General features: G+C 46.6%; 1 protein-coding gene and 1 long non-coding RNA gene across 2 annotated transcripts in view; one reads left to right on the forward strand and one right to left on the reverse strand.

The window, feature by feature from the left end:
- LOC309620254 lies at nt 1-4,942 on the reverse strand. Its single transcript, XR_014239486.1, has 2 exons — nt 4,813-4,942; nt 1-298 (listed from the first exon to the last, which is right to left on the reverse strand). It is a non-coding gene; the product is annotated as an uncharacterized lncRNA (long non-coding RNA).
- GLOD5 (glyoxalase domain containing 5) overlaps nt 4,934-25,461 on the forward strand; it is a 26,750-nt gene continuing 6,222 nt past the window's right edge. The window contains 2 exon segments of the mRNA XM_082376362.1: nt 4,934-5,056; nt 17,509-22,295. Of these exon segments, the coding sequence (XP_082232488.1) occupies nt 22,233-22,295 (63 nt within the window). The 5' untranslated portion in view covers nt 4,934-5,056; nt 17,509-22,232.

Consider the following 25,461-nt stretch of genomic DNA (forward strand, 5'->3'; position numbering starts at 1 on the left):
AACACCACAAATTACCCCAAAATTTAGCAGCTTAAAACAATGGTAAACATTAATTATCTCACACAGTTTTGGGGAGTCAGGAACTCAGAGCAGCTTAGCTGCATCATTCTGGCTTTGGTCTCTTGGGCTGCAGTCATCTGAAGGCTGGAGTGGGGACAGAGGCTCCACTTCCATTTTGGATCACTCACATGGCTGGTGAGTTAGTGCTGGCTTTTGGCTGAGGTGCCTCAGTTCTGTGGTACAGGTGTCTCCCCAAGGGGCTGCTTGAGTGTCCTCACAACATGGTGGCTGGCTTCCACTAGAGCAAGAGATCCAAGAAAGAGCAAGGCAGAAGCCAAAATGCCTTTTAAACTTCCCTCTAAGTAAACAATGCTTTGCTGCACCCACAAATTGGTAAGTTTTATTATCATTTTCATTTCATGCAAACTATTTTTAAAATTTCTCTTCAGGCTTCTTTGACTCACTGAGCCTCTGCACCCTCCCCCTCAGACCCTGCCTCTTGCATAAATGCACAAACCTGTCTCTCTTATAACCAGACTTACAGTTTTCACAAAAGGAACATTTTTTCCTCACTGTATACCCTTGCCTCATGGTATACAGCCTATTATGTCTGTTCTCAAGAGAACAGCTGAAGTAAAATTGTGGATTTCGTAGAGATGGAGACACAATTCTGGAGAGTGTCTACTCTTTCTTGAACCCAACATATATTTTTAGTAAATGATATGTGCACGTTACTCCTACATTCCAACTGAGACAATCTCAGACCCACACTGGCCCCTGGCCAGAGATGGCACTTACCTGGATTGCATCCTTCCCCTGACCCCTGAATTCTGCTTTCAGAAGTCAGGGGATTGTAGGTGCGTGGATTGTACATTGTCCTATTGACTCAGAGAAGTCTTGTAAAACCTCAGCAAATTAAGGTTTAGAAAGATGATCCAAAAAATTAGACTCTCCTACCATCCAACCAGGACTTGGGGGTTCCAGACTCTGAAATAGGGTCTACCAGGCTCCAAAACCCATGTGTACTGGGTGTGAACTGGTAGTACTAGGTGTGAACAAGGCCTGAGGGTAGATGGACCCCAACATCCATATGAGCAATGTCCATCCCGAGAGACAGGGGTCTCCACTCTGGAGCTGGTGTCAGGAGACACAACAAATACCTCCCTATAATACGATCTCCACAAAGCGTGTCAAAGGAGACCCTGTGACCTCCAGAACAAAGGGCAAGACAGGTTCTGAAGGAATCCGACCACCTATACTTCATGATCCAGACGAGGAAGCTGGGCTTGCTATGAATCCATGTGAAGGAGTTCACAACCAATCACGTGACCCCCACCTCTCACTGCCTTTCTGAAATGGCCAGGGATGGTGGGGGTGCCACAAACACCTCATGTCTGGATTTTGGTACATGATGAGGTCACTCATTCCTGACACAGCACCCTAGAAAGCTCAGAGCTTTCAAACATTGGGGCAGAGACCCAGAGACAGACCAGAGACTTCCCATTCTGAGACACAGATCCAAACATCTCTCAGAGAACACAAACCTCAGAAAAAGACCCCTAACTGCTCAAACACGTCACACCCTAGCCCCCAGGGAATATGTAGCAATATCTAGGGACAGTTTTGGTTGTCAAGGCTGGGAGGGCACAGGTGCTATTGGCATCTAGTGAGTGGAGATCAGGGGTGATGCTTGTCAGTGCTCTTTAGCCAAAGACCCCCACCCCCAGGAACATACCTGTAGTTAAACAAGTTGGGCTTATTACTCATCGCAGTGAAGAAGAACGTGGGGAACCATGGGACATCTTGGTAAGAGGGTGTTCGAAAGAACGGATCACAGAATCTGGGCTTCAGTTGAGTGGTTTGGGGGAGGGTCTAAGGAAGTGGTGGCTCACTCTAGATTGGAGGCTGTCAGAAAGTGAGGGAAACTTTGATTGGGTATCTCAGTAAACCTTTAAATCTATGGGGAGGGCAGACTAGAGTAAGGATAAAGCTGAAATTGATAGAGGAGTAGCAGTCACTCATTTTAACCAAAAGAGGGGAATATTTGGTATCTTGTGGGTGGCACAGCGAACTTGTTTTTGTCTGTGCTTAGATAACATTATAAAGTGGCTTTGCTTTGTCTCATTTTAGCATGGTCTCAGAATAACCTTGTCTGAGGTTAGTATTCTGTGAGATTGTTTATGTCTAATAAGAGAATAACATAGCCTAGCTGTGAGTGCCAGGATAGCTTCTGAATGTTGGGGGCTGCTCCCTCCCTCTCTCCCTCCTTTCCTTTCTTTCTCATGCTAAACATCTGTTATGGGTTGAATTGTGTCCCCTCAAAATTCACATGTCGAAGTCCTAATCCCTAGGACCTCAGAATGTGACCTTATTTGGAAATAGGGTCATTGCAGATGTAAGACGAGGTCATACCGGAGTGGGGTGAGCCCCTAATGCAGTATGACTGGTGTCTTTATAAAAAGGGAAATTTGGGCACAGAGACACACACAGGGAGAATGTCATGTGAAGATTAAGGCAGAGATCGGGGTGATGCAGCAAAAGCCAAGGAACATCAGATTGCCAGCAAACCACCAGAAGCTAGGAGAAAGGCATGGAACAGATTCTCAGCCCTCAGAAGGAACCAACGTGACTGACACCTTGATCTCGGACTTCCAGCCTTCAGAACTGTGAGAAAATAAATTTCTGTTGTTTGAGATACCTAGTTTGCGGTACTATTTTTTACAGCAGCCCTAGCAAATGAATACAACATCCTACAATGCCCTCCGTAAAGAATTTTCCAATCCAAAATGTCAGTAGTGCGTGGTGATCATTTTGTAATGTATAGAAATATCAAATCGTTATGCTGTACACCTGGAACTAACATAGTGTTGTAGGTCAATTATACTTCAATTTAAAAATGTATTATTTATCCACTTATTCTTTTTTTTCAGTGTATTCGTCTTTTTTTTTTTAAGTTTAACGATTGTTTTAATTCTGCTATGAATAACAGAAATCTATCCACACTGGCTTAAAACACAGAGGGTTTTTCTTATTCTTTCACACATTTTATTTCGTTTTTTAATTTAATTTTTTATTTTATATTGGAGTACAGTTGATTTACAATGTTGTGTTCGTTTCAGGTGTACAGCAAAGTGATTCAGTTATACATATACATATATCCATTCTTTTTCCAATTCTTTTCCCATATAGGTTATTACAGAATACTGAGAAGAGTTCCCTGTGCTATACATATCCACTTATTCTTGATTTGGGGAAAATTCATCTAGAATACCATAATCCAAACATTCATGGTCTGAGTTTTCACTTACATAATAAATTTCAGCAATATCCAAAAAAAAAACCCAAAAACTGTCAATAGTGCGGAGGTTGAGGAACCCTGCCTTAGATACGGAACCCGAAAGTACTTACTAACCTCAGAATCTCTGATAAAGACCAATAAAAAGTAACTGAGAGTACACACAGCTTTGGACATAGACCCCCAAAGTGCTCAAAGACCTCACACCCTGAATACAGAAGCCTAAACAGCTCAGAGAGGACATGCCCTCAAGAGACCCCTAACAAGTCAAAGACAACATTCTCTGGGGCAGAAACCACCAAGAAGATGAAAAACCTAGCATCTAGAAACAGACACCAAATGCTCAGAGATATCATAGCATGGGACGCAGACCCCAAGAGAGCTCTGGGTCTCAAGAGCTCAGATATTTCACACCTTGGACACACACCAAATAGGTGAACAACACCTCATGAACAATAGTATCATTAATTTCCTGCTTTTAAAATTGTATTATGGTTATGTGAGTTCTTTACATTAGGGGAAGCTGAGCAAAGGGTATACAAGAACTCTGCACTATTTTTGCAATTTTTCTCTAAGTCTAAAATGATTTTAAAATAAATTTTTAAAGGAAAAAAAGATCAAAGAACACAAATGGGAATTTATAAAACTTAAATACATCGTTCCACAAGCTCAGAAAACAATATTAAGCCCTTTTAGTAGTCAGAGAAATGCCAAAAAACAAAAATGAAATTCAACTTTAAGGGAAAAAAAAAACCCGGCATACCCAAGGACAAAGACCCTCAAAGAGCTTAGAGACTTCACACCCTGGCACAGAGATCCACAAACGTCTGGAAGACCTAAACCCCTGTGACGCAGACCCCCAAAACAGCTGAGAGAAATTTCACAGTCTGCTCATAGATGTCATGCCCTGAACTGAGATTCCAAAAAATGAGATTTCACATTCTGGACACAGTCCTTCAAACTGCACACAGCATATAATAACCACCTTATGAGCTGACTGACTTGAGAACCACTCTCCTCCTACTCACACTCAGCCAAACACCTCCCCTGCCTGATGCTTAAAATTCCATCATTAAAAAGTTTACTCCTTTGACTTAAGACTTGCTTCCCTTCAAAATTCTCCTTTAATTGCCACACACCCCTCTATCCTAGAGCATGAAATCACGCATTGCTCTCTAGTCATTTATGGCCCAACCCCTCACCCTACTCCTACACACACACCACCACCACACACCCCCAGTCAGGCCTGGTCCAGAGTGGGCAGGAAACCTCCAAGTCATCCTCTCCGCGGGGAGGAGGGGATGGCTTGAAGGAGGATCATGAGGTCGCCTTGAACCTTCGCTGCAGGACTCAGACCTACAGAGGCAGCCTGATACAACGATGTCAGGAACCCTGGAGAAGAATTTTTCTCAGTGCTGTTGTGTATGGTGAATGGATCCTCTCATCAATATAATGGGACGTAATAAGCATTGTTTTAAAAAGAGAAAGAACAGGTAGAAGAGAATAGAAAAGATTACCCGACACATTCTGTGCCAGCCAATAATGCCAGCTTCTTTTACAGGTGCGCAAACTGAAGTTCCTAGATAGGATTCGAACCTACAGTCTCCAGTAGCCAAAGCCCTGCCTCAGCAACCCCGAACTCCAACCCGGGAACCACAGCGCCTGCGCCGAACCAGCAGCCAATGGCAGCCCGGAGCCCGAGGACCCAGCTTGCAGCCTATACGTGATTCCGGAAAACCTCGGTACCCTGGAAGAGCTTGGGTAAGCAATCTAGCGGCGGCCAGTCAGACCCTCAGAGCAGGATTTGATCCCGCCCTACTCATCCAGGAGCCAATCACCGCTCCGCGCCCTTCCACCCACTCCACACCCCCGCTGTTGATTAGAATCGGTAGAGCCAACCCAGGCGGGACCAGACGGCGGCTTCCAGATAGGTGGGGGCTCTATGCCGAGGGTGGAGTTCCCCCCACCCCAGCCCCCGGGGCCAAGGCCAGTCAGGGCATCGCCATTCTCTCCGTCTGGGGTAGGGGCCGATCCACGCGTGGGATCTTTCGTGTCCCCAGACATACAGTGGTTTCTTCCAAAATACACGACCCCCCACCCCCGTGGTACCTCCCACAGCAGACTGTTCCATCTTCGCATCGCGCAGTAGTGTATCCCGGAGCTGCAAAATCTCATGCTTAACTCTTCATTCCCAACCCTCACGCTCTTCGTGTGTGCGATCTAAGAAGGGCTGTTTCATGTCAATGTCCTAAGGGTCATTCAAACTTGGGTTCACGCCAAAACAACTAGACTGTCTCTTTCATATCTTCCTCCCCCGGCCCATGTTCCATCCCCGTCTCCCTCTTACATATCCCTCGATAGACCGTTCCAGCCCCATAATCTGATGATCTTGTTGAGAGCCATGCCAAGGGATCCGACCCCTTGCTGCAGAGCAGTGGCCCGTGAAAAGGCATTCGTTCCCCTGATGCCACTGATGGAAGTGTGGATTTGTGTGCCAGTATCTATCAAAATAAAAAAATGGCACCCCCTTCCCACTAGAACGGCAGTACCTGCAGGGTGTATATGGATTTCTAGTTCCCCTGTGTCTCCGCAGCACCTAAAACTGTGCCCTGTACACAGTAGGTGCTCAAAGGGGGGTTGTTGAATAAGTGACTCCTTTGACCCGGCAGTTCCACTTCTAAGTATGTGTTCTAAGGAAATACACATGCACAGGTCTGTGTGCACAAGAATGGGAGGAGCACACAACTTGCAGGGAAGGGTGATTCATCTTATACCATGGAGTACGGGCTGGCTGTGCGACAGAATAAGACCCCAACACTGGAAACATACCCCAAATCGCTCAGGGATGTCACATCATTGGACACAGAGCACAAAAGAGCTTGGAGAACTCACACGATGAGGCATAGATAACCAGTTAGTTCATAGATCTTATCCTCCAGTCACAGACTCCTACAAACATCTCAGAGACTTCACTCCCTGGGACACCAAAACACCTCAGGGACCCTCCACACTGGGACACGAACCCCAAATAGTTCACATACCTCATACCACGGACACAGACCCCAAAACAACTCAGACACCTTGCCACCTGAGATTTACATTAAAAATCTGGACAGGACTTCCCTGGTGGCGCAGTGGTTTAAGAATCCATCTGCCAATGCAGGGGACACGGGTTCGATCCCTGGTCTGGGAAGATCCCACATGCCGCGGAGCAACTAAGCCCCCGAGCCACAACTACTGAGCCCACGTGCCACAACTACTGAAGCCCACGTGCCTAGAGCCCGTGCTCCACAACAATAGAAGCCACCGCAATAAGAAGCCTGCGCACCGCAACAAAGAGTAGCCCCACTCGCTGCAACTAGAGAAAGCCCACGTGCAGCAGTAAAGACCCAACACAGCCAAAAATAAATAAATAATAAATAAATAAATTAAAAAAAAATCTGGACAAAGACCTCACGTTCTTGACATACACCACAAAACAATGCAGAGGCCTGGACACAAACAGAATGAGGGTGCCACACATGTACCTGCAGGAAGGACTGTCTAAAGGACATAATGTTAATGGGCGAGCAAGTGGGAAAGCAAGTGGGAAAAAAATGCTCAAAGACATAAGATGAGCACCGGCCCTGCGAAGTGTTCTGAGACCTCACACCCAAACAGCTCAGAGAGCTGTGACACAAACTTTGTGCCCCAAATCATAATCACTTCAGTGATCCCACTCCCTGTGATATTGACCCCAAACATCTCAGAAAGGTGACATCCTGCACATAAGTTCCTAAGCAACTCAGGAACCTCACACCCTGGGACAAGACACAGAACCAAAAATAGTACAGCGACCTGAGACTCTGGAAACAGATCTCTAAACAGCTAATGAGACTTTATACTCAGGAACACAGACATCCAAACACTCAGAGACCCCACACCCTGGAAGAAAGTTTCCAAAACAGTGCAGAGACTTAATACCTTCTAACAAAGGCCCCTAAACATCTCAGATACCCCAAAACCCTGAGACACAAAGTTCACAACAACGTAAAGACCTCATACCTTGGACGCAGACCTGGAAACATTTCAGAGACCTTACAACTTGGCACACAAGTTAGATAAATAAATAGATCAAAGATTTCAGACCCTAGAAACAAACCCCAGATAGCCTATGAGACTTTGTACTTAAGAACTCAGACACTCAAAAAACACAGACACCTCACACCTGAGAAAAGGGACATTGATACAACTCAGTGACCTCACTGCCTGGACACAGACCCTAATAGATCAGACATATCACTCTCTGCAACCGAGACCACCAAAAAAGATCAGAAACCTCATGCCTGGAAACAAAACCCAAATTACTCAAAAACACGACATCATGGAACTCAGGATGCACATGAGCTTGGACAACTTGCACACGAAGATCGAGAATCCCAAACCACTCACAGATCTCCAGACACAGGTGCCCAGAACCTGATAGACTTTATACACTAGACACAGGCCTCTAAAACATTTCCGAGCTCACACACTCTGGGAAAGAGACCCACCGAGAGAATAGAGATGCCCTACCTCGCGTGACACATCCCCATAAATAATTTTGGAAACTGACCCCAAATAGGGCAGGGACATCACAATCAAGAAAGTAATCCCTACTCTCCTACACTGTTGGTGGGAATGTAAATTGGTGCAGCCACCATGGAAAACAGTATGGAGGTTCCTCCAAAAACTAAAAGTAGAGTTGCCATATGATCCAGCAATCCCATTCCTGGGCATATATATGGATAAAGCTCTAATTCGAAAAGATACACGCACCCTGTGTTCATAGCAGCACTATTTACAATAGCCAAGACATAGAAACAACCTAAATGTCCACTGACACGTGAATGGATAAAGAAGATGTGGAGGGAGACGCAAGAGGGAGGAGATATGAGGATATATGTATATGTATAGCTGATTCACTTTGTTATAAAGCAGAAACTAACACACCATTGTAAAGCAATTATACTTCAATAAAGATGCTAAAAAAAATATGTGGTATATATATACACAATGGAATACTACTCAGCCATAAAAAAGAATGAAATAATGCCATTTGCAGCAACATAGATGGACCTAGAGATTATCATACTAAGTGAAGTAAGTCAGAAAGAGAAAGACAAATACCATATGATATCACTTATATGTGGAATCTAAAACTTATCTACGAAACAGAAACATACTCACAGACACAGAGAACAGACTTGTGGTTGCCAAGGTGGCGGTGGGGGAGGGATGGATTGGGAGTTTGGGATTAGCAGATGCAAACTATTATATAGAGAATGGATAAACAACAAGGTCCTACTGTACAGCACAGGGAACTATATTCAATATCCTGTGATAAACCATAATTGAAAAGAATATGAAAAAGAATATATATATATATAAAACTGAATCACTTTGCTGTACAGCAGAAATTAACACTGTGAATAAACTATACTTTAATAAAATAAATTATTTTTTTAAAAAAAGGAAGTAATCCCTAATAGGACAGAGAAACGACGCCCCGAGACTGACATCTCTGAAAGGAAAAGAAATCTCACATCCCAAACGAGCTCAGAATCCAAAGACCTTGGACACCTCACACCCTGGAACACAAAGGCTGAAACAGCTCTGGGGACTCACACCTTGGACACAGACCCCAAACAGCTCAGAGACCTCACACGTCAGGACACAGACCCTGAAACACCTTAAAGGCATCACACCATGGCATGACACACTCCTCAAAAATACCTCAGAAACCCCAGGCTCTGGAAATATACCAGAAATAAATACAAGACCTCATTCTTGTAACTGAGACCCACACAAACATCAAAGACCTCACACGTGGAAACATCTGCCAAATGGCTCAAAGATTTCACATGATGGGATTTAGATCCATAAGAGTTATGAGGTCTCATATCCTTGACAGAGACTTCCACAAAGTTCAGAAACCTTAAACTCTGAACCCACATCCCCCCAAAGCCCAAATCCTCACATGCATGGGGAAAAATACATCCCAACAGCTCATAAAACTTACACTGAGACAAAAAGAAATACAAACACCTCAGCAATCTCATTCTGTGGTACTAGACTCCCAGACCACAAAGACCTCACACACTTGGACACAGGACATAAAACAATTCCAAGTCCTTGTACGCTGATTCCCAAGAAGCTCAGATATTTCATAGGCTGGGACAATGACTCAGAAACACTGCAGGGAACTCACACCCCGAGACACATTGTCCCAAGGAGCTCAGAGATCTCACACTCTGGGCATAGCAGAAAACAATTCTGAGGCCTTAAGCTTTGGACCTGGACCACTCTCTCCACCCCCTACTCCCACCCAACCTCACAGACCTCGCGAGTTCACAGAAAATCCAGAACAGAGATCTCACATCTTGTCACACAGAATACTAGTACCTCAGAGACCTTCAGACCTGAACACATACCACAGAAAGGTTTGACAACTCTTACCCTAGGATACACAACCCCTCAAGGGCTCAAACAATTCACTCTGGGGCATAGATGGAAAGTACCTCAGCGATCTCATCTCCTTGAGATTCAGCTAACCAAAACAGCTCAGAGGACATGACACAAAACCCCAAACAGCTCAGAGATCTCACACTCTGGAACCCCAATCCATGAACAGACAGTGATCCCACACAGGCACACAGATGGCTAAATAGACCCCATCCCTTGGAAACAGAACAGAGGTCAGAGACATCACACCCTTGACAGTGACTGTCAATAGGAACAGACTCTTCATGCCTGGAAACATCCCAAATGGCTCAGAATTCCCATCATGTGACACAGAACCCCAAAAAACACAGAGACTTCATAGCCTGGACATAGATCCCCAAATATTAGAAAGTTCACATCCTGGGACCCAGACCCCAAACAGCTCAGAGAACTCACACCCTTGGACACAGGCCACAAAACAATTCAGAGACCTCAGGCCATGAACACAGATGCCCATGAGTTCACAGACCTCATGTGTTGGGACCAGGATCCAAAATTTCCCAGAGATTTCACACTATGGGGTACATGCCCCCTAGAGAGTCCTTGCGGCCTAGACATAGTCACCAGTCACCCAAAGTGTTCAGACATCTCACACCTTGGACACAGACCACAAAAAAACCCACAACAAACAAACAAACCTATTCAGAAACCTCCTACCTTGGTAACAGATTTCGAACAGGCTCCTAAATAGCTCACAAACTTCATGGAAACCAATTGGCAAAGAAAGCTCCAACTTGAGACACAAACCTGATCAAATTCTAACAGACCACTTATTAGTCAGAGGCATCACACCCTTACACAGAAACCACCAAAACTGTGAGAGACCTCACACTTTGGAACATACCCCAAGTGACACAGGGATTTCATGGCATGGTACACAGACCCAAAGGAGCTCAGACAACTCATACCCTTCAGACAGTTCAGATCCCCAAACAGCTAAAAGACCTCATTTCTTGGACCCTGACTAAAAAATAATTCATAATCATCATACCATTAACACACAACCCAGAGAAACTCAGAGACCTCATGTGTTGGGACACAGATATGGAACCACTTCCAAGACAGCACACTGTGGAACACACCCAGGGACGCAGTAATTCAAGCAGCTCAGAGAGCTCATGTCTTGGGACAGAGTCCCCCACCCCAATGACTCAGTGGCCTCACGCTATTGGACAAAGTCCTACACATACTGTAGTTCAAAGACCTCAAACTCTTAAGAAAAAATGCATAAAATTTCAGATATCTCATATTCTGGACACACATTCCAAAAGAGTTCAGATACAACATACCATAAGGCACAGAGTATCAGCCTTGGAATTAAGATTTTCCAAAAGGAACAGAAACATCATGCCTAAAAGCATACCCCAAATGGTTCAGGAAACTCACACTCTGCAAGACAGATGCCAAAGGAGTTCTGAGAATTTACATTCTAAGATCTGGACACCAAAATAGCTCAAAGACCTCACACCCAAGTATACAAATTACAAACACCTTAGAGCTGTCATTCCTTGGGATTCTGGCTCATAAATGGCTTAGAGACTTCAGTCACTAGAAACAGTACTTTAATAACATCACACCCTGGGACTGATACCCCCAAATGGAAAAGAGACTTAACACCTGGAAATATACCCCAAACAACTTAGGGAACTCATGTCATGGGACACAGAAACCAAAGTTTCTCAGAGACCTCACCCACTGGACAGACACACACACATAGTTCAGAGTTCTCAAATTCTTTGCCACAGGTGCCCAAATAGTTGAAATAAATCCTAATTCAGATAGAAACTCCAAAAGAGCTGAGAGATCACATATTCTGGAAAATGATCTTCACACAGCATAAGGATCTTCCACCTAGAACCATGATACCCAGGACCGCAATACCCAACTATAATCTGAAGAGTGTGGGGAGGAGCGGGGGTGGGAATCTCTGGGGACTTTTTTTTCTTTTTTCTCTCCTGGCTTTCCCCCAGTGGTAGCCCCAGTCCAGAACCATATGGCAGTAGTGTAGGCAGCTAAATCTCCAAGAGAAATGACATCATTCTGGCCAGAGGACCAGGAAAACAGGCCCCTGAAAACTGGAGAATGCAGAGGGCAATTCCATAGAAGAGAGAGCTAGAGAAAGGAATCCCCTAATTCTGTGCATAAACTGACACAAGTCTCAAGCTTGCTCCTGAGCTGTACATGCATGAGTAGACCCAAACAGGATAGCAAAGCTTTGAAAATGGAACTGATATCAGAACTACTGTCCACAAAAGGCGAGACAAAACTTGTGGTTTGAACCCAAACAAGGGGATTGTCTGGTAAAAGAAATAAATCATTATTTTAAGGAACTTAAGAAGACCTAGGGACTTCTCTCGTGGTCCAGTGGTTAAGAATCCACCTTCCAATGCAGGGGACACGGGTTTGATCCCTGGTCGGAGAACTAAGATCCCACATGCGGCGGGGCAACTAAGCCCACATGCCAAAACTACTGAGCCCGCGTGCCACGACTAAGACCGAATGCAGCCAAATAAATAAATTTTTTTTTTAAAAGTGACTTCCCTGGTGGCACATTGGTTAAGAATTCGCCTGCCAAGGCAGGGGTCATGGGTTCGATCCCTGGTCTGGGAAGATCCCACATGCCACGGAGCAACTAAGCCCGTGCACCACAACTACTGAGTCCGTGCACCTAGAGCCCATGCTCCGCAACAAGAGAAACCACTGCAATGGGAAGATAGAAGAGTAGCCCCCACTTGCTGCAACTAGAGAAAGCCCGTGCGCAACAACGAAGACCCAATGCAGCCAAAAATAAATAATAAAATAAATTAATTTTTAAAAAAGATTATGAAAAACCTTTATCAGATAAGATGTTTTTGTCTGCAAGTAACAGAAACCAACTTGAACCAGCTTGACCAATAAGAGACTAGATCAGTTCACAAAAGAGCAAGTGGGCTTTGGGCTCACTTAATGCTGACCTAGAGGCCCCAGATTCCTCTTACCTCTCTCCCCTGAAATATCCCAAGGCTGACAGGACTTCTTGGTGTCCATAATTACTAACACTTGCAAAGTACCTACTACCTCGAGTGCAGGAAAGGGAGGAGGGGGCTCCAGAGTGGCTAAATTGCCCGAGGTCATCCTGCCAGGGGGTGGCAGAGCTGCGATCCCAGCCCAGGCCATCCAACGCTAGAAGCCAGGCTCTTAACCACTGTCAGTCCACACTGACCTGTGCTGGTGGGGCACCCCGGTCCAGAGACCTGCCTTCCTGAGTGAGTGAGTGGGGGCTGGCGGCCCAAGTTTCCCGGTCTGGTGAGGGGCTGCGTCTCTCAGGCACAAGCCAGCCCTCAGCCTGTCCATTACACACGACTGTGGAGCTGCGCTGGGATATTGTCAGGCTGCCTATTTCCTTATCTTGCTTCTGCCTGGCTGGGCTAATCTGAGCCTCTGCAACCTGCCTATTGCTCTACGGTACAGTCTGCTACCCTCAACTCCTTGGTCTTCCCACGTTAAAATTGTTCATTCTCATCTCCAAGAGCTTTACACGTGCCACTGGCACATTCTGTCTCCCGGTCTTCTGCTCCGTTAACTCCTTATCCTTCAGATTTCGACTGATATGTCACCTACCCAAGGACTCCTTCCTGGCATCCCCAACTGTGGAAGGTTAACTAATAGCCCTACAAAGTTATCCACCTCCTAATCCCTGGAACCTGTGAATGTTCACTTATACGGAAAAAAAAAAAAAGACTTTGCAGATGTGATTAAGTGAAGGATCTGGACACAGGGAGATTATCTTGATTATCTGGTGGGCTCTAAATGTAACCACAAGTGTCGTTATAAGAGGGAGGCTGAGGGAGATTTGACATAGACAGAAGAGGAGAAGATGCACACACAGAGGAGGTGGCAGTGTGACCATGGAGGCAGAGATTGGAGTGATGGGGCCACAAACCAAGGAATGCCAGCAGCCACCGAAAGCTAAAAGAAGCAACAAATAGATTCTCCCCTAGAGTCTCTGGAGGGAGCGCAGCCCTGCCCATACCTTGCCTTAGGACTTCTGGCCTCCAGAGCTATGAGTGAATACATTTTTATGTTTAAGCCACCATGTTTGTGGTACCTTGTTACAACAGCCCTAGGACACCAGTATACCCTCTTTGGCTCTGTTGGTTGCCCCCCTTTAGAACACTCCTGATGAGGAATATTAATGCTTAGCTGCAGACTCATCCAGCAGATTCTGAGCTCCAGGAGAACAGAAGCGGGTCTGCCAAGTTCCCTGTTGTATCCCCAGCACCCGGCACCAGTGCACCCAATAAATACTGAAAAGGGAAGAAAGGAAGGAAGGGAGGGAGGGGGTAGGCCATCCACAAAAGTTCTGGTTTTACTGAGAGGGAAGCTGTGGGGACAAAGCCTCAAGATCAGAAGAACAGCTTTGACTGAGCCCTGCTCGCAGGTGGCAGTGAAACAGTGGACAGAGGGAGGCTGGAAGGGCCACCAGAGAATCTGCCCTTCCCCCAAGGACTCTGAGGCAGGAGTAGGGACACTGAGTGGGCATCAGCTTCAAAGCTTCAGCTGCAATCACTGGCAGTTCCTAACTCCCCCATCCCTGCCTCCAAGGGCCTCCCAAGGTCCCAGGAATGCAGACCTCATCTTTCTCTTCTGTCTTTCTTGAACCCACTTAGCCTCAGCAGTAAAGTCCAGCAGACTTTAGGGCTGTAAAGTCCAGCAGCGGCCATCCTGTCTAAACTCCTCACTGAACAAATGGGGAAACTGAGGGACAGAGAGGGCCAGGGACCTTTCAAGGTCACTTAGTGTGACATCAGTAACAGAACTGAAGCTGGAAGCTGAAAACTGGACCCAGATGTGAGCCCCTGCTCTTCCCCAGGAGTCCCTTGTACACACTCAGAATGACCTCTTCAAGGACAACCAAAATGACCTTGATCCCAGAAGGACGAGAGATCCTTGCCCCTGCCAGGTGGAAGGAGACACGAGCCAAGTAGCCTCTGGACCTTCCCCACTGAAGGAGTCAGTGGACCTTCGCTGTCATGTAGTGAATTCCACAGCCCAGCCCCCATGTCCAGGTCAAGTCTACAGGGCCACCAACACATGGTGTGTCCTTTGAAACTTTTGACCTCAACTCCCTCTGGTACAGAAGAGAAACCAAGGTCCAGAGAGGGCAAGGGACAAAACAAGCCACACAGCAACTCCAATGCAGAACTAGGGCTAGAACTCGACTCACCTTGCCTCCCACTCTGTGGTTCTATGGTAGATGCTTCCCACTGCCTCCCCTACTGTCCTTACCCCATTCCCTCCCTCTCTACTACCTCGTTCCCACTCTTTTCAGATGGTAGATGGAGACCCCCTGTCCTTAAAGAGGATAAGTTCCTCCCCCAGACCAAGTGAATAGATTACGATTCATCTAAATCAGTCATAGTTATTTTGCCTCCTTTGGAGAGTTATAAATTGGGGGAGGGGGACATTTGATGCTGTTTTGGCCAATGAGATATGAAGGATAATCTATAGGGAGGGCTGTCCATCTCAAATAAAAAGACAATGCATCATTAAGAGAAAGCCTTTGTCCTGATCCCTTTTTCCTGCATTGGATACAGATGTCAAGGGCTGGAAGTGCAGCAGCCATGTTGGGGCCACAAGGCAATAAGCATGAAGACAAAAGTCAGCATGCTAAAAGACGGTCAAGATGAAAGAGGGAAGGAAAAATTTGACCCTGCTTACAATATCATTGAGCCTGGGACTGCCCACCTCAAATTTTCTGGTAATGGGAGGAAATAAACCCCTCTCACTTGAAGGCACTCTAATAGGGCTTTCTGTTACTTGCAGGGAGAAGAATGCTTTACTGAGAAAGACCCTTTTCACATAATCTCTTAACTACCCTTTGAGATGGCCAGGCTAGGTTCTAGCATGTCCTTTTTATGGACAAGGAAACTGAGCTACAGAGCCTATGTGGTTTAAATGTCTGGATCTGGTGGAAAGGCAGGCATTTTCTTTTCTTTTTCTTTTTTTTTTTGGCCGTGCCACACTGCTTGCAGGATCTGAGTTCCCCAACCAGGGACTGAACCCGTGCCCTTGGCAGCGAAAGCACAGAGCCCTAACCACTGGACAGCCGGGGAATTCAGGCAGGAATTTTCTTTGGGGTAGAAATAACACTCTTTAAACAAGCACTGTCCCAGCACACTGTGTGGGCCTGTGTCATAGGAACATCAAATGGCCCTGAAGGTGGCATGGTTTGGGAAACCCTGGCTGCTGCCCCACTAGCCCCGGGGGCTTTGTCCCGGAAGAAGCACTGGGGCCAGCACTGGGGGGAAGGAGCATGGTAGGTCTCGGTTACAACAACAGAAAGTGCCTTCATTCTAAGGAGAAGAAGAAATCCACTGTTGGAGACATTTAGTGAAATCAAAGCTGTCTTTAATCCATCTATAGAAAGTTGTGGCTGAATTCTACCAACTCTAGATGTACCCCAAAACCCATTATTAAAGCCAAACCAAGCTTCGGAGCACCGCCACTTCATTCACCTCTGGGTCTCTGAAGAACAGGGTCCCATGTCCAGGGCCCCCCAACCCCCGGCAATGGAGCCAGTGTCCAGCTTGGAGGTGCAAATGCCCTCCCAGCCCCTCACCCTGGCCAGAGCTCTGCCTGCTGTAAAGGAAGGACAAGCAGCTCCTAGAAGCCAGTAGGCCCTCCCAGAAGAAGCCTCCCCTGTCCATGGGCTCCTCAGCTTGCAGAGCCCATTTCCACAGAGGATTCGATCCACACAACACTGTGTATGTGTTCAGGAATTAATTCTCTTGCAGTAACAAACCAACACCACAATGTCAATGGTTTCACACAATAATAAACATCACAGACTACTGTGAGTGTTCCTGGTTGATAGGTGGACTTCCATGTGGTGGCTGAGAACCCCGGGGTCCTGGTACACTGTGGCTTCACTCTCTGCTGGGGCTCTAGACCTCCAAAAGATGGACAAATGCAAATGGAGAAAACACCACTGTTTGTTAAGGACACACGTCATTTTAGCTCAAGTTCCATTCAGCAGGACTGGTCATATGACCCCATCCCGGTGCAAGTGGGGGTGGGAAATGTAATTTCTGGCTGGGCAGCTGCTTTGCAACAGCTCAACATTAGGGAAGATGAAGTATGACTTTTGGAGACAGCCAACTGTCACTGTGATACCCTGTCAGATGGGTATTACCCCCAGGAATCTCAGGCTGGTGCAAGCAAGTGACTTGTTCAAGGTCACACAGTCAGATCCATGATTACAAACTTGGTGTCCACTCTCCCAGATCCTTGCCCCATGCCACTGGGCCAGCCAGTTCACTGCTTTGAATTTTAGGAAAAGTCTTAGGCCTGGTGCTTTATTTTACAAAGTAGTTTTTTTTTTTTTTAATGTGGACCATTCTTAAAGTCTTTATTGAATTTGTTACAATGTTGCTTCTGTTTTATGTTTTGGGCCATGAGGCATGTGGGATCTTAGTTCCCTGACCAGGGATTGAACCCGCAACCCCCTGGATTGGAAGGCGAAGTCTTAACCACTGGACCGCCAGGGAAGTCCCTACAAAGCAGTTTTAACTTGAGAACTTCACTTCACCCTCAAAATGTCTTGGCAAAGGAGGTGGGAAATAAGTGATCCCCATTTCACAGATAAAGAAACAGTAAGATAGGGGACTTCCCTAGTGGCACAGTGGTTAAGAATCCGCCTTCCAATGCAGGGGACACAGGTTCGAGCCCTGGTCTGGGAAGATCCCACATACTGCGGAGCAACTAAGCCCATGTGCCACAACTACTGAGCCTGCACTCTAGAGCCCACGAGCCACAACTACTGAGCCCACGTGCCACAACTACTGAAGCCCACATGCTCTACAGCCCATGCTCCGCAACAAGAGAAGCCACTGCAATGAGAAGCCCATGCACCGCAACGAAGGGTAGCCCCAGCTCGCTGCAACTAGAGAAAGCCTGCGCGCAGCAACGAAGACCCAACACAGCCCCCCCCCAAAAAAAAAGTATATGTGTACATTCAAAATTCCTAAATACAGTAGATTTCAGTGTCCTTGCTCTCCTAATCTCAGTGGAGGTGTAAGACTATACAATGAAATTAAAAAAAGAAAAAGAAAGAAACAGTAAGATAAACTCTGAAGATAAGTGAGAAGCCCAGGTCACAGGCACTACAGACCTTCCAAGCAATAGATTATAGATGTTTCCCTTCCTCGGGCATCCCCAATGTGGACAAAAAGAGGCAGTCTGTGGGTCTTACGTGGTGATTAAAAGTGAAGCACACATTGTAGAGCCTGTCATGCGTGTGGCTTACGTGTGTTAAAGGATAAACTGAGGCACATTTAAATTTTCAGGAGTTTATTTGAGCAAACATTGGAATTGGGCAGTGCTTGGAAGTGGTTAGGAGTGCTCCACGACAGGAGCTCCAGGCAAGGCTTTTATAGGGCAGATGTAGAAGCAAAGCGAGATTATTTGATTGGCTAGAGCTGAAGAGGGTGTTTATTTGGGAAAACCCAGTTGGCTGTTTGTGATTGGTTTTTCTTAAATTTCGATTTCTTGGATACAAGTGCATTGACTCTGGCTCATGTTGGCTGCAAGGCATCAGAGCCGCCTCAATCTAATGGGCTCCTTGTTTAACTACTTGAACAGGTGGTATTTGAACTTTCCCTTCTTCATCAGTGGTCCCCGAATGCACACCTTCAGCATCATTCTCTCCCCAGTCTGGACCCCAGGAGAGTCCTCTCCCTATTCTGTGACACCATGAGTGTGCACACTACTGTGTGTGAGGCCAGAGGTGTCCCCACCCCAGTGTGTGACCCCAGGGGTATCCAAACGCCAATCTGTGTGACCACGGTTGTGTCCAAATATCATTATGTGTGACCCCAGGAGTGCCCACCCCCCAAGCTGTGTCACACTAGCAGTATCCACACCCCAGTCCCAGTGATCATGAGTGTTCAAACCCCCATATGAGTGACCCCAGGAGTGTTGACTCCCCAATGTGTGTAACTCCACGAATGTCCATTCCCCAATATGTGTGACCCCCATGAGAGTCCAAACACCCATGTGTGTGACCCCAGGAATGTTGACTCCCCAATGTGTGTAACTCCACGAATGTCCATTCCCCAATATGTGTGACCCCCATGAGAGTCCAAACACCCATGTGTGTGACCCCAGAGCCACCCACACCACAGCCTGTCACCTCAGCAGTGTCTGCTCCCCAGTCTATACCGAGGAGTGTCCATCAACTACTCTGTGTGACCGCAGCAGTGTCCACACCTCAGTCTCTAGCCCCAGGGGTGCCGACTCATCATTTCTTTGACCACAAGAATGTCCACATCCCTTTCACTGAGATTATAGTGGTGTCTACAACACAGCCTATGTGACTGTAGGACTGTCCCCACGTCAGTCACTATGACCCCAGGAGCATCCCGTCCTCTGTGGAACACCATGGATATTCATACCCCAGTCTGTGCAACACAAGGAGTGTCCAGTCCACAACATGTGTGATTTCAGGAGTGTCCACTTCCCAGTGTGTTTAACTTCCAGAGTGTCCCAAACTCCCTCTGTGTGACCCTGGGAATGTTTACTCTCCAGCATGTGTGACCCTTGGAGTGTTCACGCCTCTGAGTGACCTCACATCTGTCTACACTCCAGCCTGAGTGACTCCAGGAGTGTCCAAACCCCCATCTTTGTGGCCCCACATCTGTCCACACCCACTCTATGTGACCTCACTGCTGCCCACACCTCAGGCTGTCTGACCCCAGAAAAACACATCCCAGTCTGAGTGACCCAAGAGGTTCTATTCTACAATCTGTGTCCATGCCCCAGGCTAACTGAGCCCTGGGGTGTCCACTCCCCAGTATGTGTGACCCTACGAATATCCACTAACCACTCTGGGTGACTCAGGAGTATCCACCCCCTAGTGTGTGTGAGCCCAGAAGTGTCCACATACAGATCTGTTTGACGCCAGGACCATCCACACCCTAGTTTGTTTGATTGTAACCGTGTTGACAACACTAACCAATCTGACCCCAGAAGCGTCTACACTCCACTCTGTGTGATCCCAAGAGTGTGCCGTGTCCAGTGTGTGTGACTCCAGGAGTGTCCACGCCCCAATGTGTGTGACTTCTGGAAAGCCCGACCCCCATTGTCCACTGTGTATTCTGCCTCATGTGGACGTCACACTCCTGTCTATATGGCCCCAGGAGTGTTCACACCCCACGCTGTGTGACTCCAGGATTATCCACACCCCTGTCTCTGTGACCCCAAGGGTGTCCACAGACCAGTCTGTGTGGCCCTAGGATTGTCCACACAGCAACCACCCAATGGTATGTTCTGAGACGGTACTAGATTCCTCAGCGCTGCCATTCCTGCACACCCTCTGTGGGTGTGACCTGGGGGGTTGCTGCTCAGGCCTGATTCAGGGGATCCCTCTGTCCCTAGCTCCCTCCAACACCATAAAGTGGTCTCTTCTATCCTTATTTCCCCTCACGCTCTCCAGGGGACCATTCGGTTTCCATATCCCCCTCCCCAGCCACACGGACGCGTGCACACCCACATCCCCAAATAGACAGCCCCAGCCTCAGCCCCTGCAGGTCTTGTAGAGAGCAAAGGCCAAAGCAGCCAGCCTCCTGCTGCAGACCCTGCCCCACAGAAAGCAGTGGAGAAGAAGCCAGTAAAGGCACCACTGATGAGAGTGAAACCTTCCAGGACCTTGTGAAACATCTAAAATTGGACACCCTCCTCCCCAACTAGAATGTCAGCTCCACATGGGCAGGGACATTTGTCTGTCTTGTTCTCTGATGTCTCCCCAGCACCTAGAACAGTGCTTGGTACACAGACCTCGCTCATTAGGTGTCTATTGAACGAATGAACCCTTTGACCTAGCAACCTCACTTCTAACTCGGAAATGTACACACATGCACAGAACTGTGTGGGCAAGGCTGGTAGGAGCAAACAACTGGGAGAACCTTGTAAATGTCCATTTCTAGCCAATGACTGTTGCAGAGTGAAATGAATGGTGGGGGTTTACAATGTACCACAGAGCCCCTGCCCGATGTGATGCAGAATGAGTGGGACCTGTGTGTGCCTCTGGGGTAGGGGTGCCTTCCACAGGACATGCTGTCGACAAGGAAAAGTAGTGGGTGGGAGATGGTTATGGTGACACTGCATGCTCGTGTGTGTGTCTGTGTGTGTGTGCATGTGTGCGGGCCTGTGTTTGGAAGGAAACACCAGAAACTGACAGCAGTGGTCATTTTTGGAGAGTGGAATGGGGATCACCTGTGTAGTCCATATACTTCATGTGTTGTTGGAACCTTTTATACAAACCTATATTCACATATTATTTGTGTAACCCTTCATAAAGGAAAATCTTATGCAAAAAACAATATGCATAGCACAGAGCATTTGTGTGTCTGTCTGAGTGGGTATCTGGGGTGTGTCTAGGTACAAGAATCTGAAACTCACATGCCCCAGGGGCTGGACAGGTCATCCTCAAAAGAGAGGGTGCTCAGCTCAAGGTAAGGCGAACAGCAATGGGGTTGATGAATGTTCCCTCTCAGCAGTGAAGGGTGAGGGTGGGGTTGAGAGAGGGGTGGGGACGGGGAGGACTCCAGGGCTCACACCCCAAAAGGATTCAGAAACATTGCACCCTGGGACAGAGAACACTTAATAGCTTCGCCATCTTGGCTTGGTAACAGACCCATTATAAGTTAGAGTGGTTATACTCTAACTCGGACTGTTCCTAACTTCATACCCTGGACACAGACTCCCAAACAGATCAAAGATCTCACATTCTGGAGACACACTCTAAATAGATCAGAGGCCTCACACCCTAGCATAAAGGTCCCCCCCAAAACTTTGGGATGGGTGGTTTTTCTATATTACAAAGTAATCCCTTGTTATGGACTGAATGTTTGCGTCCCCCCCCAAATCCATGCCTTGAAGCCTTAACCCCCAATGTGACGGTACTAGGGGCCTTTGGGAGGTAATTAGGGTTAGATGAGGTCATGAGGGTGAAGTCCTGGTGATGGCATTAGTGCCCTTATAAGAAGACACCAGAAAGTTTGCTCTTTTTCTATGCCATGTGAGGACATGGCAAGAAGGTGGCCATCTGCAAGCCAGGAAGAGAGATGTCACCAGAACCCAACCATGCTGGCACTCCGATCTTGGACGTCTGGCCTCCAGAATGGTAAGAAAATAAATTTCTGTTGTTTTGGCCACCCTGTCTATAGTGCTATATTATGGCGGCCTGAGCTGGCTAAGACACACCTTAAGCTTTTACTTTCGAGGCCCTGAGTTTTATGTCAGAGTCCTTATACTTGCCCCGTCTACCTCGGTCACCACCAGCAGTCCCCAGCCCGTGGCCCTCCCATTCCTGCCCCTTGATCTCCAGGCGCTGAGCCAGAGGGTTGTCCGGAGGCCGGGGGCAAGGAAGCCTACCATGCCGCGCCATCTGCCCTCCAGGCTGCCAGCCAGGATGTGGAGCAGGATTTCGGAGAAGCAGGTGAACAGGGTGGCCCATGGGGGTCTGGGGCACGGGTATTGGCACCGAGGCTGGGTATTCCCAGCCGGGCCTGGTAACCTGCTTCCCTTTCACGCGGGCTATCCCGGTGTGCTTTCGTCCATTTTCCCGTCCTCTCTTCCTTCCTCTTTCAAAGACAAGCAGAGGGCAGCAGAGGGACACGGAAAGCCCCTGCTCTAACACCCAGTCTGCCGTCAGCACGGCCGCCAGGAGTGGGCTGCTGCTGCACTCGGCTCCCGGCTCCCTCGGGGCGGTTCCCGGGAGCCAGTTCAGCCAGGGCCATCCGGATGGGGTGGGGTGAGGCGGGGAGGGGCCAGGAAACAGCGCTGACCTTGAGGTTTGCTAGAAGAATTCCAGGGGTCCCTGGCTCCCTGAAGGAGACCTTGAAGAGGACTGTGTTGAAAGATAGAAGCCTTCCCTGTGGAGGAGGCAGGAGGGAGAGAATCATATTTTGGATACTCTAGTGTATATATATTTACATATATAATACACGTATATACATATACGGTTGTTGTGAGAAATAAAATGGATTATATTTTGTGTAGTGCTTAGAACAAGGTTTGGCACACCGTAAGCTTAAGTGATTACTATGTCTTGCTTGTGGAAAGGGAATGCTGCCTGCCATTCCAGTAAACAATGAATGTTGCCTGCCCTCAAGCCATCAGCCACGGTACCCCCAGCGGTGCGCCCTGGGGGAATTTAGGACAGAGAAAAACTGGATACTGGCCCTAGAGAGTTAACATGCATATCTGAGAAATGATTTCAATGAGCCCAGACTCTTGCATCTTCTCATACATAAAGCACTAAAATCATTAACTTGGAATGTCTGCTTTTTGTGATTAGCAGTAATCTTTTGATGTTTGACTACATGGTTGTTTTGGGGGTTTTTTTCAGCAAAAACTCTTATAAATCCAGGCTCGTCCCTTACCTCTTTGGGGCAGTTCCTGAGAGCTATCTGCGAGGCTGTCTTCTGGGCTACAGTCCTCAGTCCTCAATAAGGTCCTGAGATAAAGCATAACTCGCAACTTTTAGGTTGTGCATTTTTCTTCAGTCATCTTTTTCAAAACCAGCCTCCAGAACCTCACCTTGAAAACCCTGCATGATCTGGCCCTGCCTTCCCCTCCTCCTCCTGCCTCACTCTTGGATTCTAAGCCACATGGGCCTTCTTCCAGTTCCTTAAGAGAGCCAGCTTTGCTTATCCTTGAATTTGCAAGGATGGAGCTCTGCATCTGCAAAGCAGAATCCGGGGAGTGAATGTGAGCTAGCAGGGCATTGAATAATGGGAGGAGTAGGTTGAGCTGATTTCCAAAAACTGATCAAAGTTGGGGGATGTGGCTAAAGCAGTGCTTAGGGGAAATCTGTAGCTCTAAATGCCTATAGATCAGAAAAGTTGAAAATCAAGTACCTAAGATTTCATATCAGGAATCTGGAAAAGTAACAGCAAATTGAACCTGAGAAAGTGGAAGGAAGGAAATTATAAAGATAAGAGCAGAAACTGGTAAATTGGAAAACAAACATACAACAGAGAAAATCAATAAAGTCAAAAAGTGGTTCTTTGAACAGATTAATAACCTATTAGTAATTTCTGTTTTTTCCTCTTAATAAATTAAGAGAAAAAATACAGAATACCAATATCAGGACTGAAAAGGGAGTGCTATTACGAATCCTACAGACATTAAAAGGTTAATAAGACTTTTTTAAACATATGACTTTATTTTCAATGAAGCCCAAACGTCAGTCATTTTCTCATTCTACTGCTTCTGTGTTCATATGGATCCTCTATATCCATGAGGACAGCAGAACTCAGGAATTTTGCTAATGCCTCCTTCACTCATGAAAATAGAAAAGCACAGTACTTTTTTAAAGCTGGGGCTCAAGTGAAATCAATTGTTTAAAATGTAATGGTTTGAAATGGAATTGAACACAGTAGAATAGAACAGGATAAAATAGCATAGGGTGGAATGGTATAGCATGGTGGAATGGAATAGAATAGAATAGAAGTCAGATTTGTGCCAGGCACTGGGCCTAATTATTGTAGTAGATATTCATTAACTGAACAAATATGATTGAACATCTGCTAGTTGTTTGGGATTCAGTGGGGAACAAAACAGAAATCTCTACTCTTACAAAGCTGATATTCTAATCAGGGAGACAGATATTAGCATGTGCAAAAGGCTTTGAGGCTCACACTGGTCAGAATGGCCATCATCAAAAAATCCACAAACAATAAATGATGGAGAGGATGTGGAGAAAAGGGAACCCTCCTACACTGTTGGTGGGAATGTAAATTGGTACAGCTACTATGGAGAACAGTATGGAGGTTCCTTAAAAAACTAAAAATAGAGCTACCATATGACCTAGCAATCCCACTCTTGGACATATTCCTGGAGAAAACCATAATTCAAAAAGAGACATGCACCCCAATGTTCACTGCAGCACTATTTACAATAGCCAGGACATGGAAGCAACCTAAACGTCCATCAACAGATGAATGGATAAAGAAGTGTGGTACACGTATACAATGGAATATTACTCAGCCATAAAATGGAACGAAATTGTGCCATTTGCAGAGACACGGATGGACCTAGAGACTGTCATACAGAGTGAAGTAAGTCACAAAGAGAAAAACAAATATCATATAATATCGTTTATATGTGGAATCTAGAAAAATGGTACAGCTGAACTTACTTGCAAAGCAGAAATAGAGACACAGATGTAGAGAACAAACGTATGGATACCAAGGGGGAAAGGGAGGGTGGAATGAACTGGGAGATTGGGATTGACATATATACACTACTATGTATAAAATAGATAACTAATGAGAACCTACTGTATAGCACAGCAAACTCTATTCAGTGCTCTGTGGTGACCTAAATGGGAAGGAAATCCAAAAAAGAAGGGATATATGTGTACATATAGCTGATTGACTTTGCTGTACAGCAGAAACTAATACAACATTGTAAAGCAACTATACTCCAATAAAAATTAATTAAAAAAAAGGGGCCTGAGGGCTAAAGGTACAAGGATGGCCCTTATGAGGAACAGGCAAAAGGACAATGTGGCTTGGCGTTCAAGAGCAATGGATGAGGCCATAGAGATTGGGGGTCGTGGTAGAGAGTCTGGAATTTTAACAAGATGACCACGACAT

Source organism: Balaenoptera borealis (assembly GCF_965194805.1).
Source record: "Balaenoptera borealis genome assembly, chromosome: X".
NCBI lineage: Eukaryota > Metazoa > Chordata > Mammalia > Artiodactyla > Balaenopteridae > Balaenoptera > Balaenoptera borealis.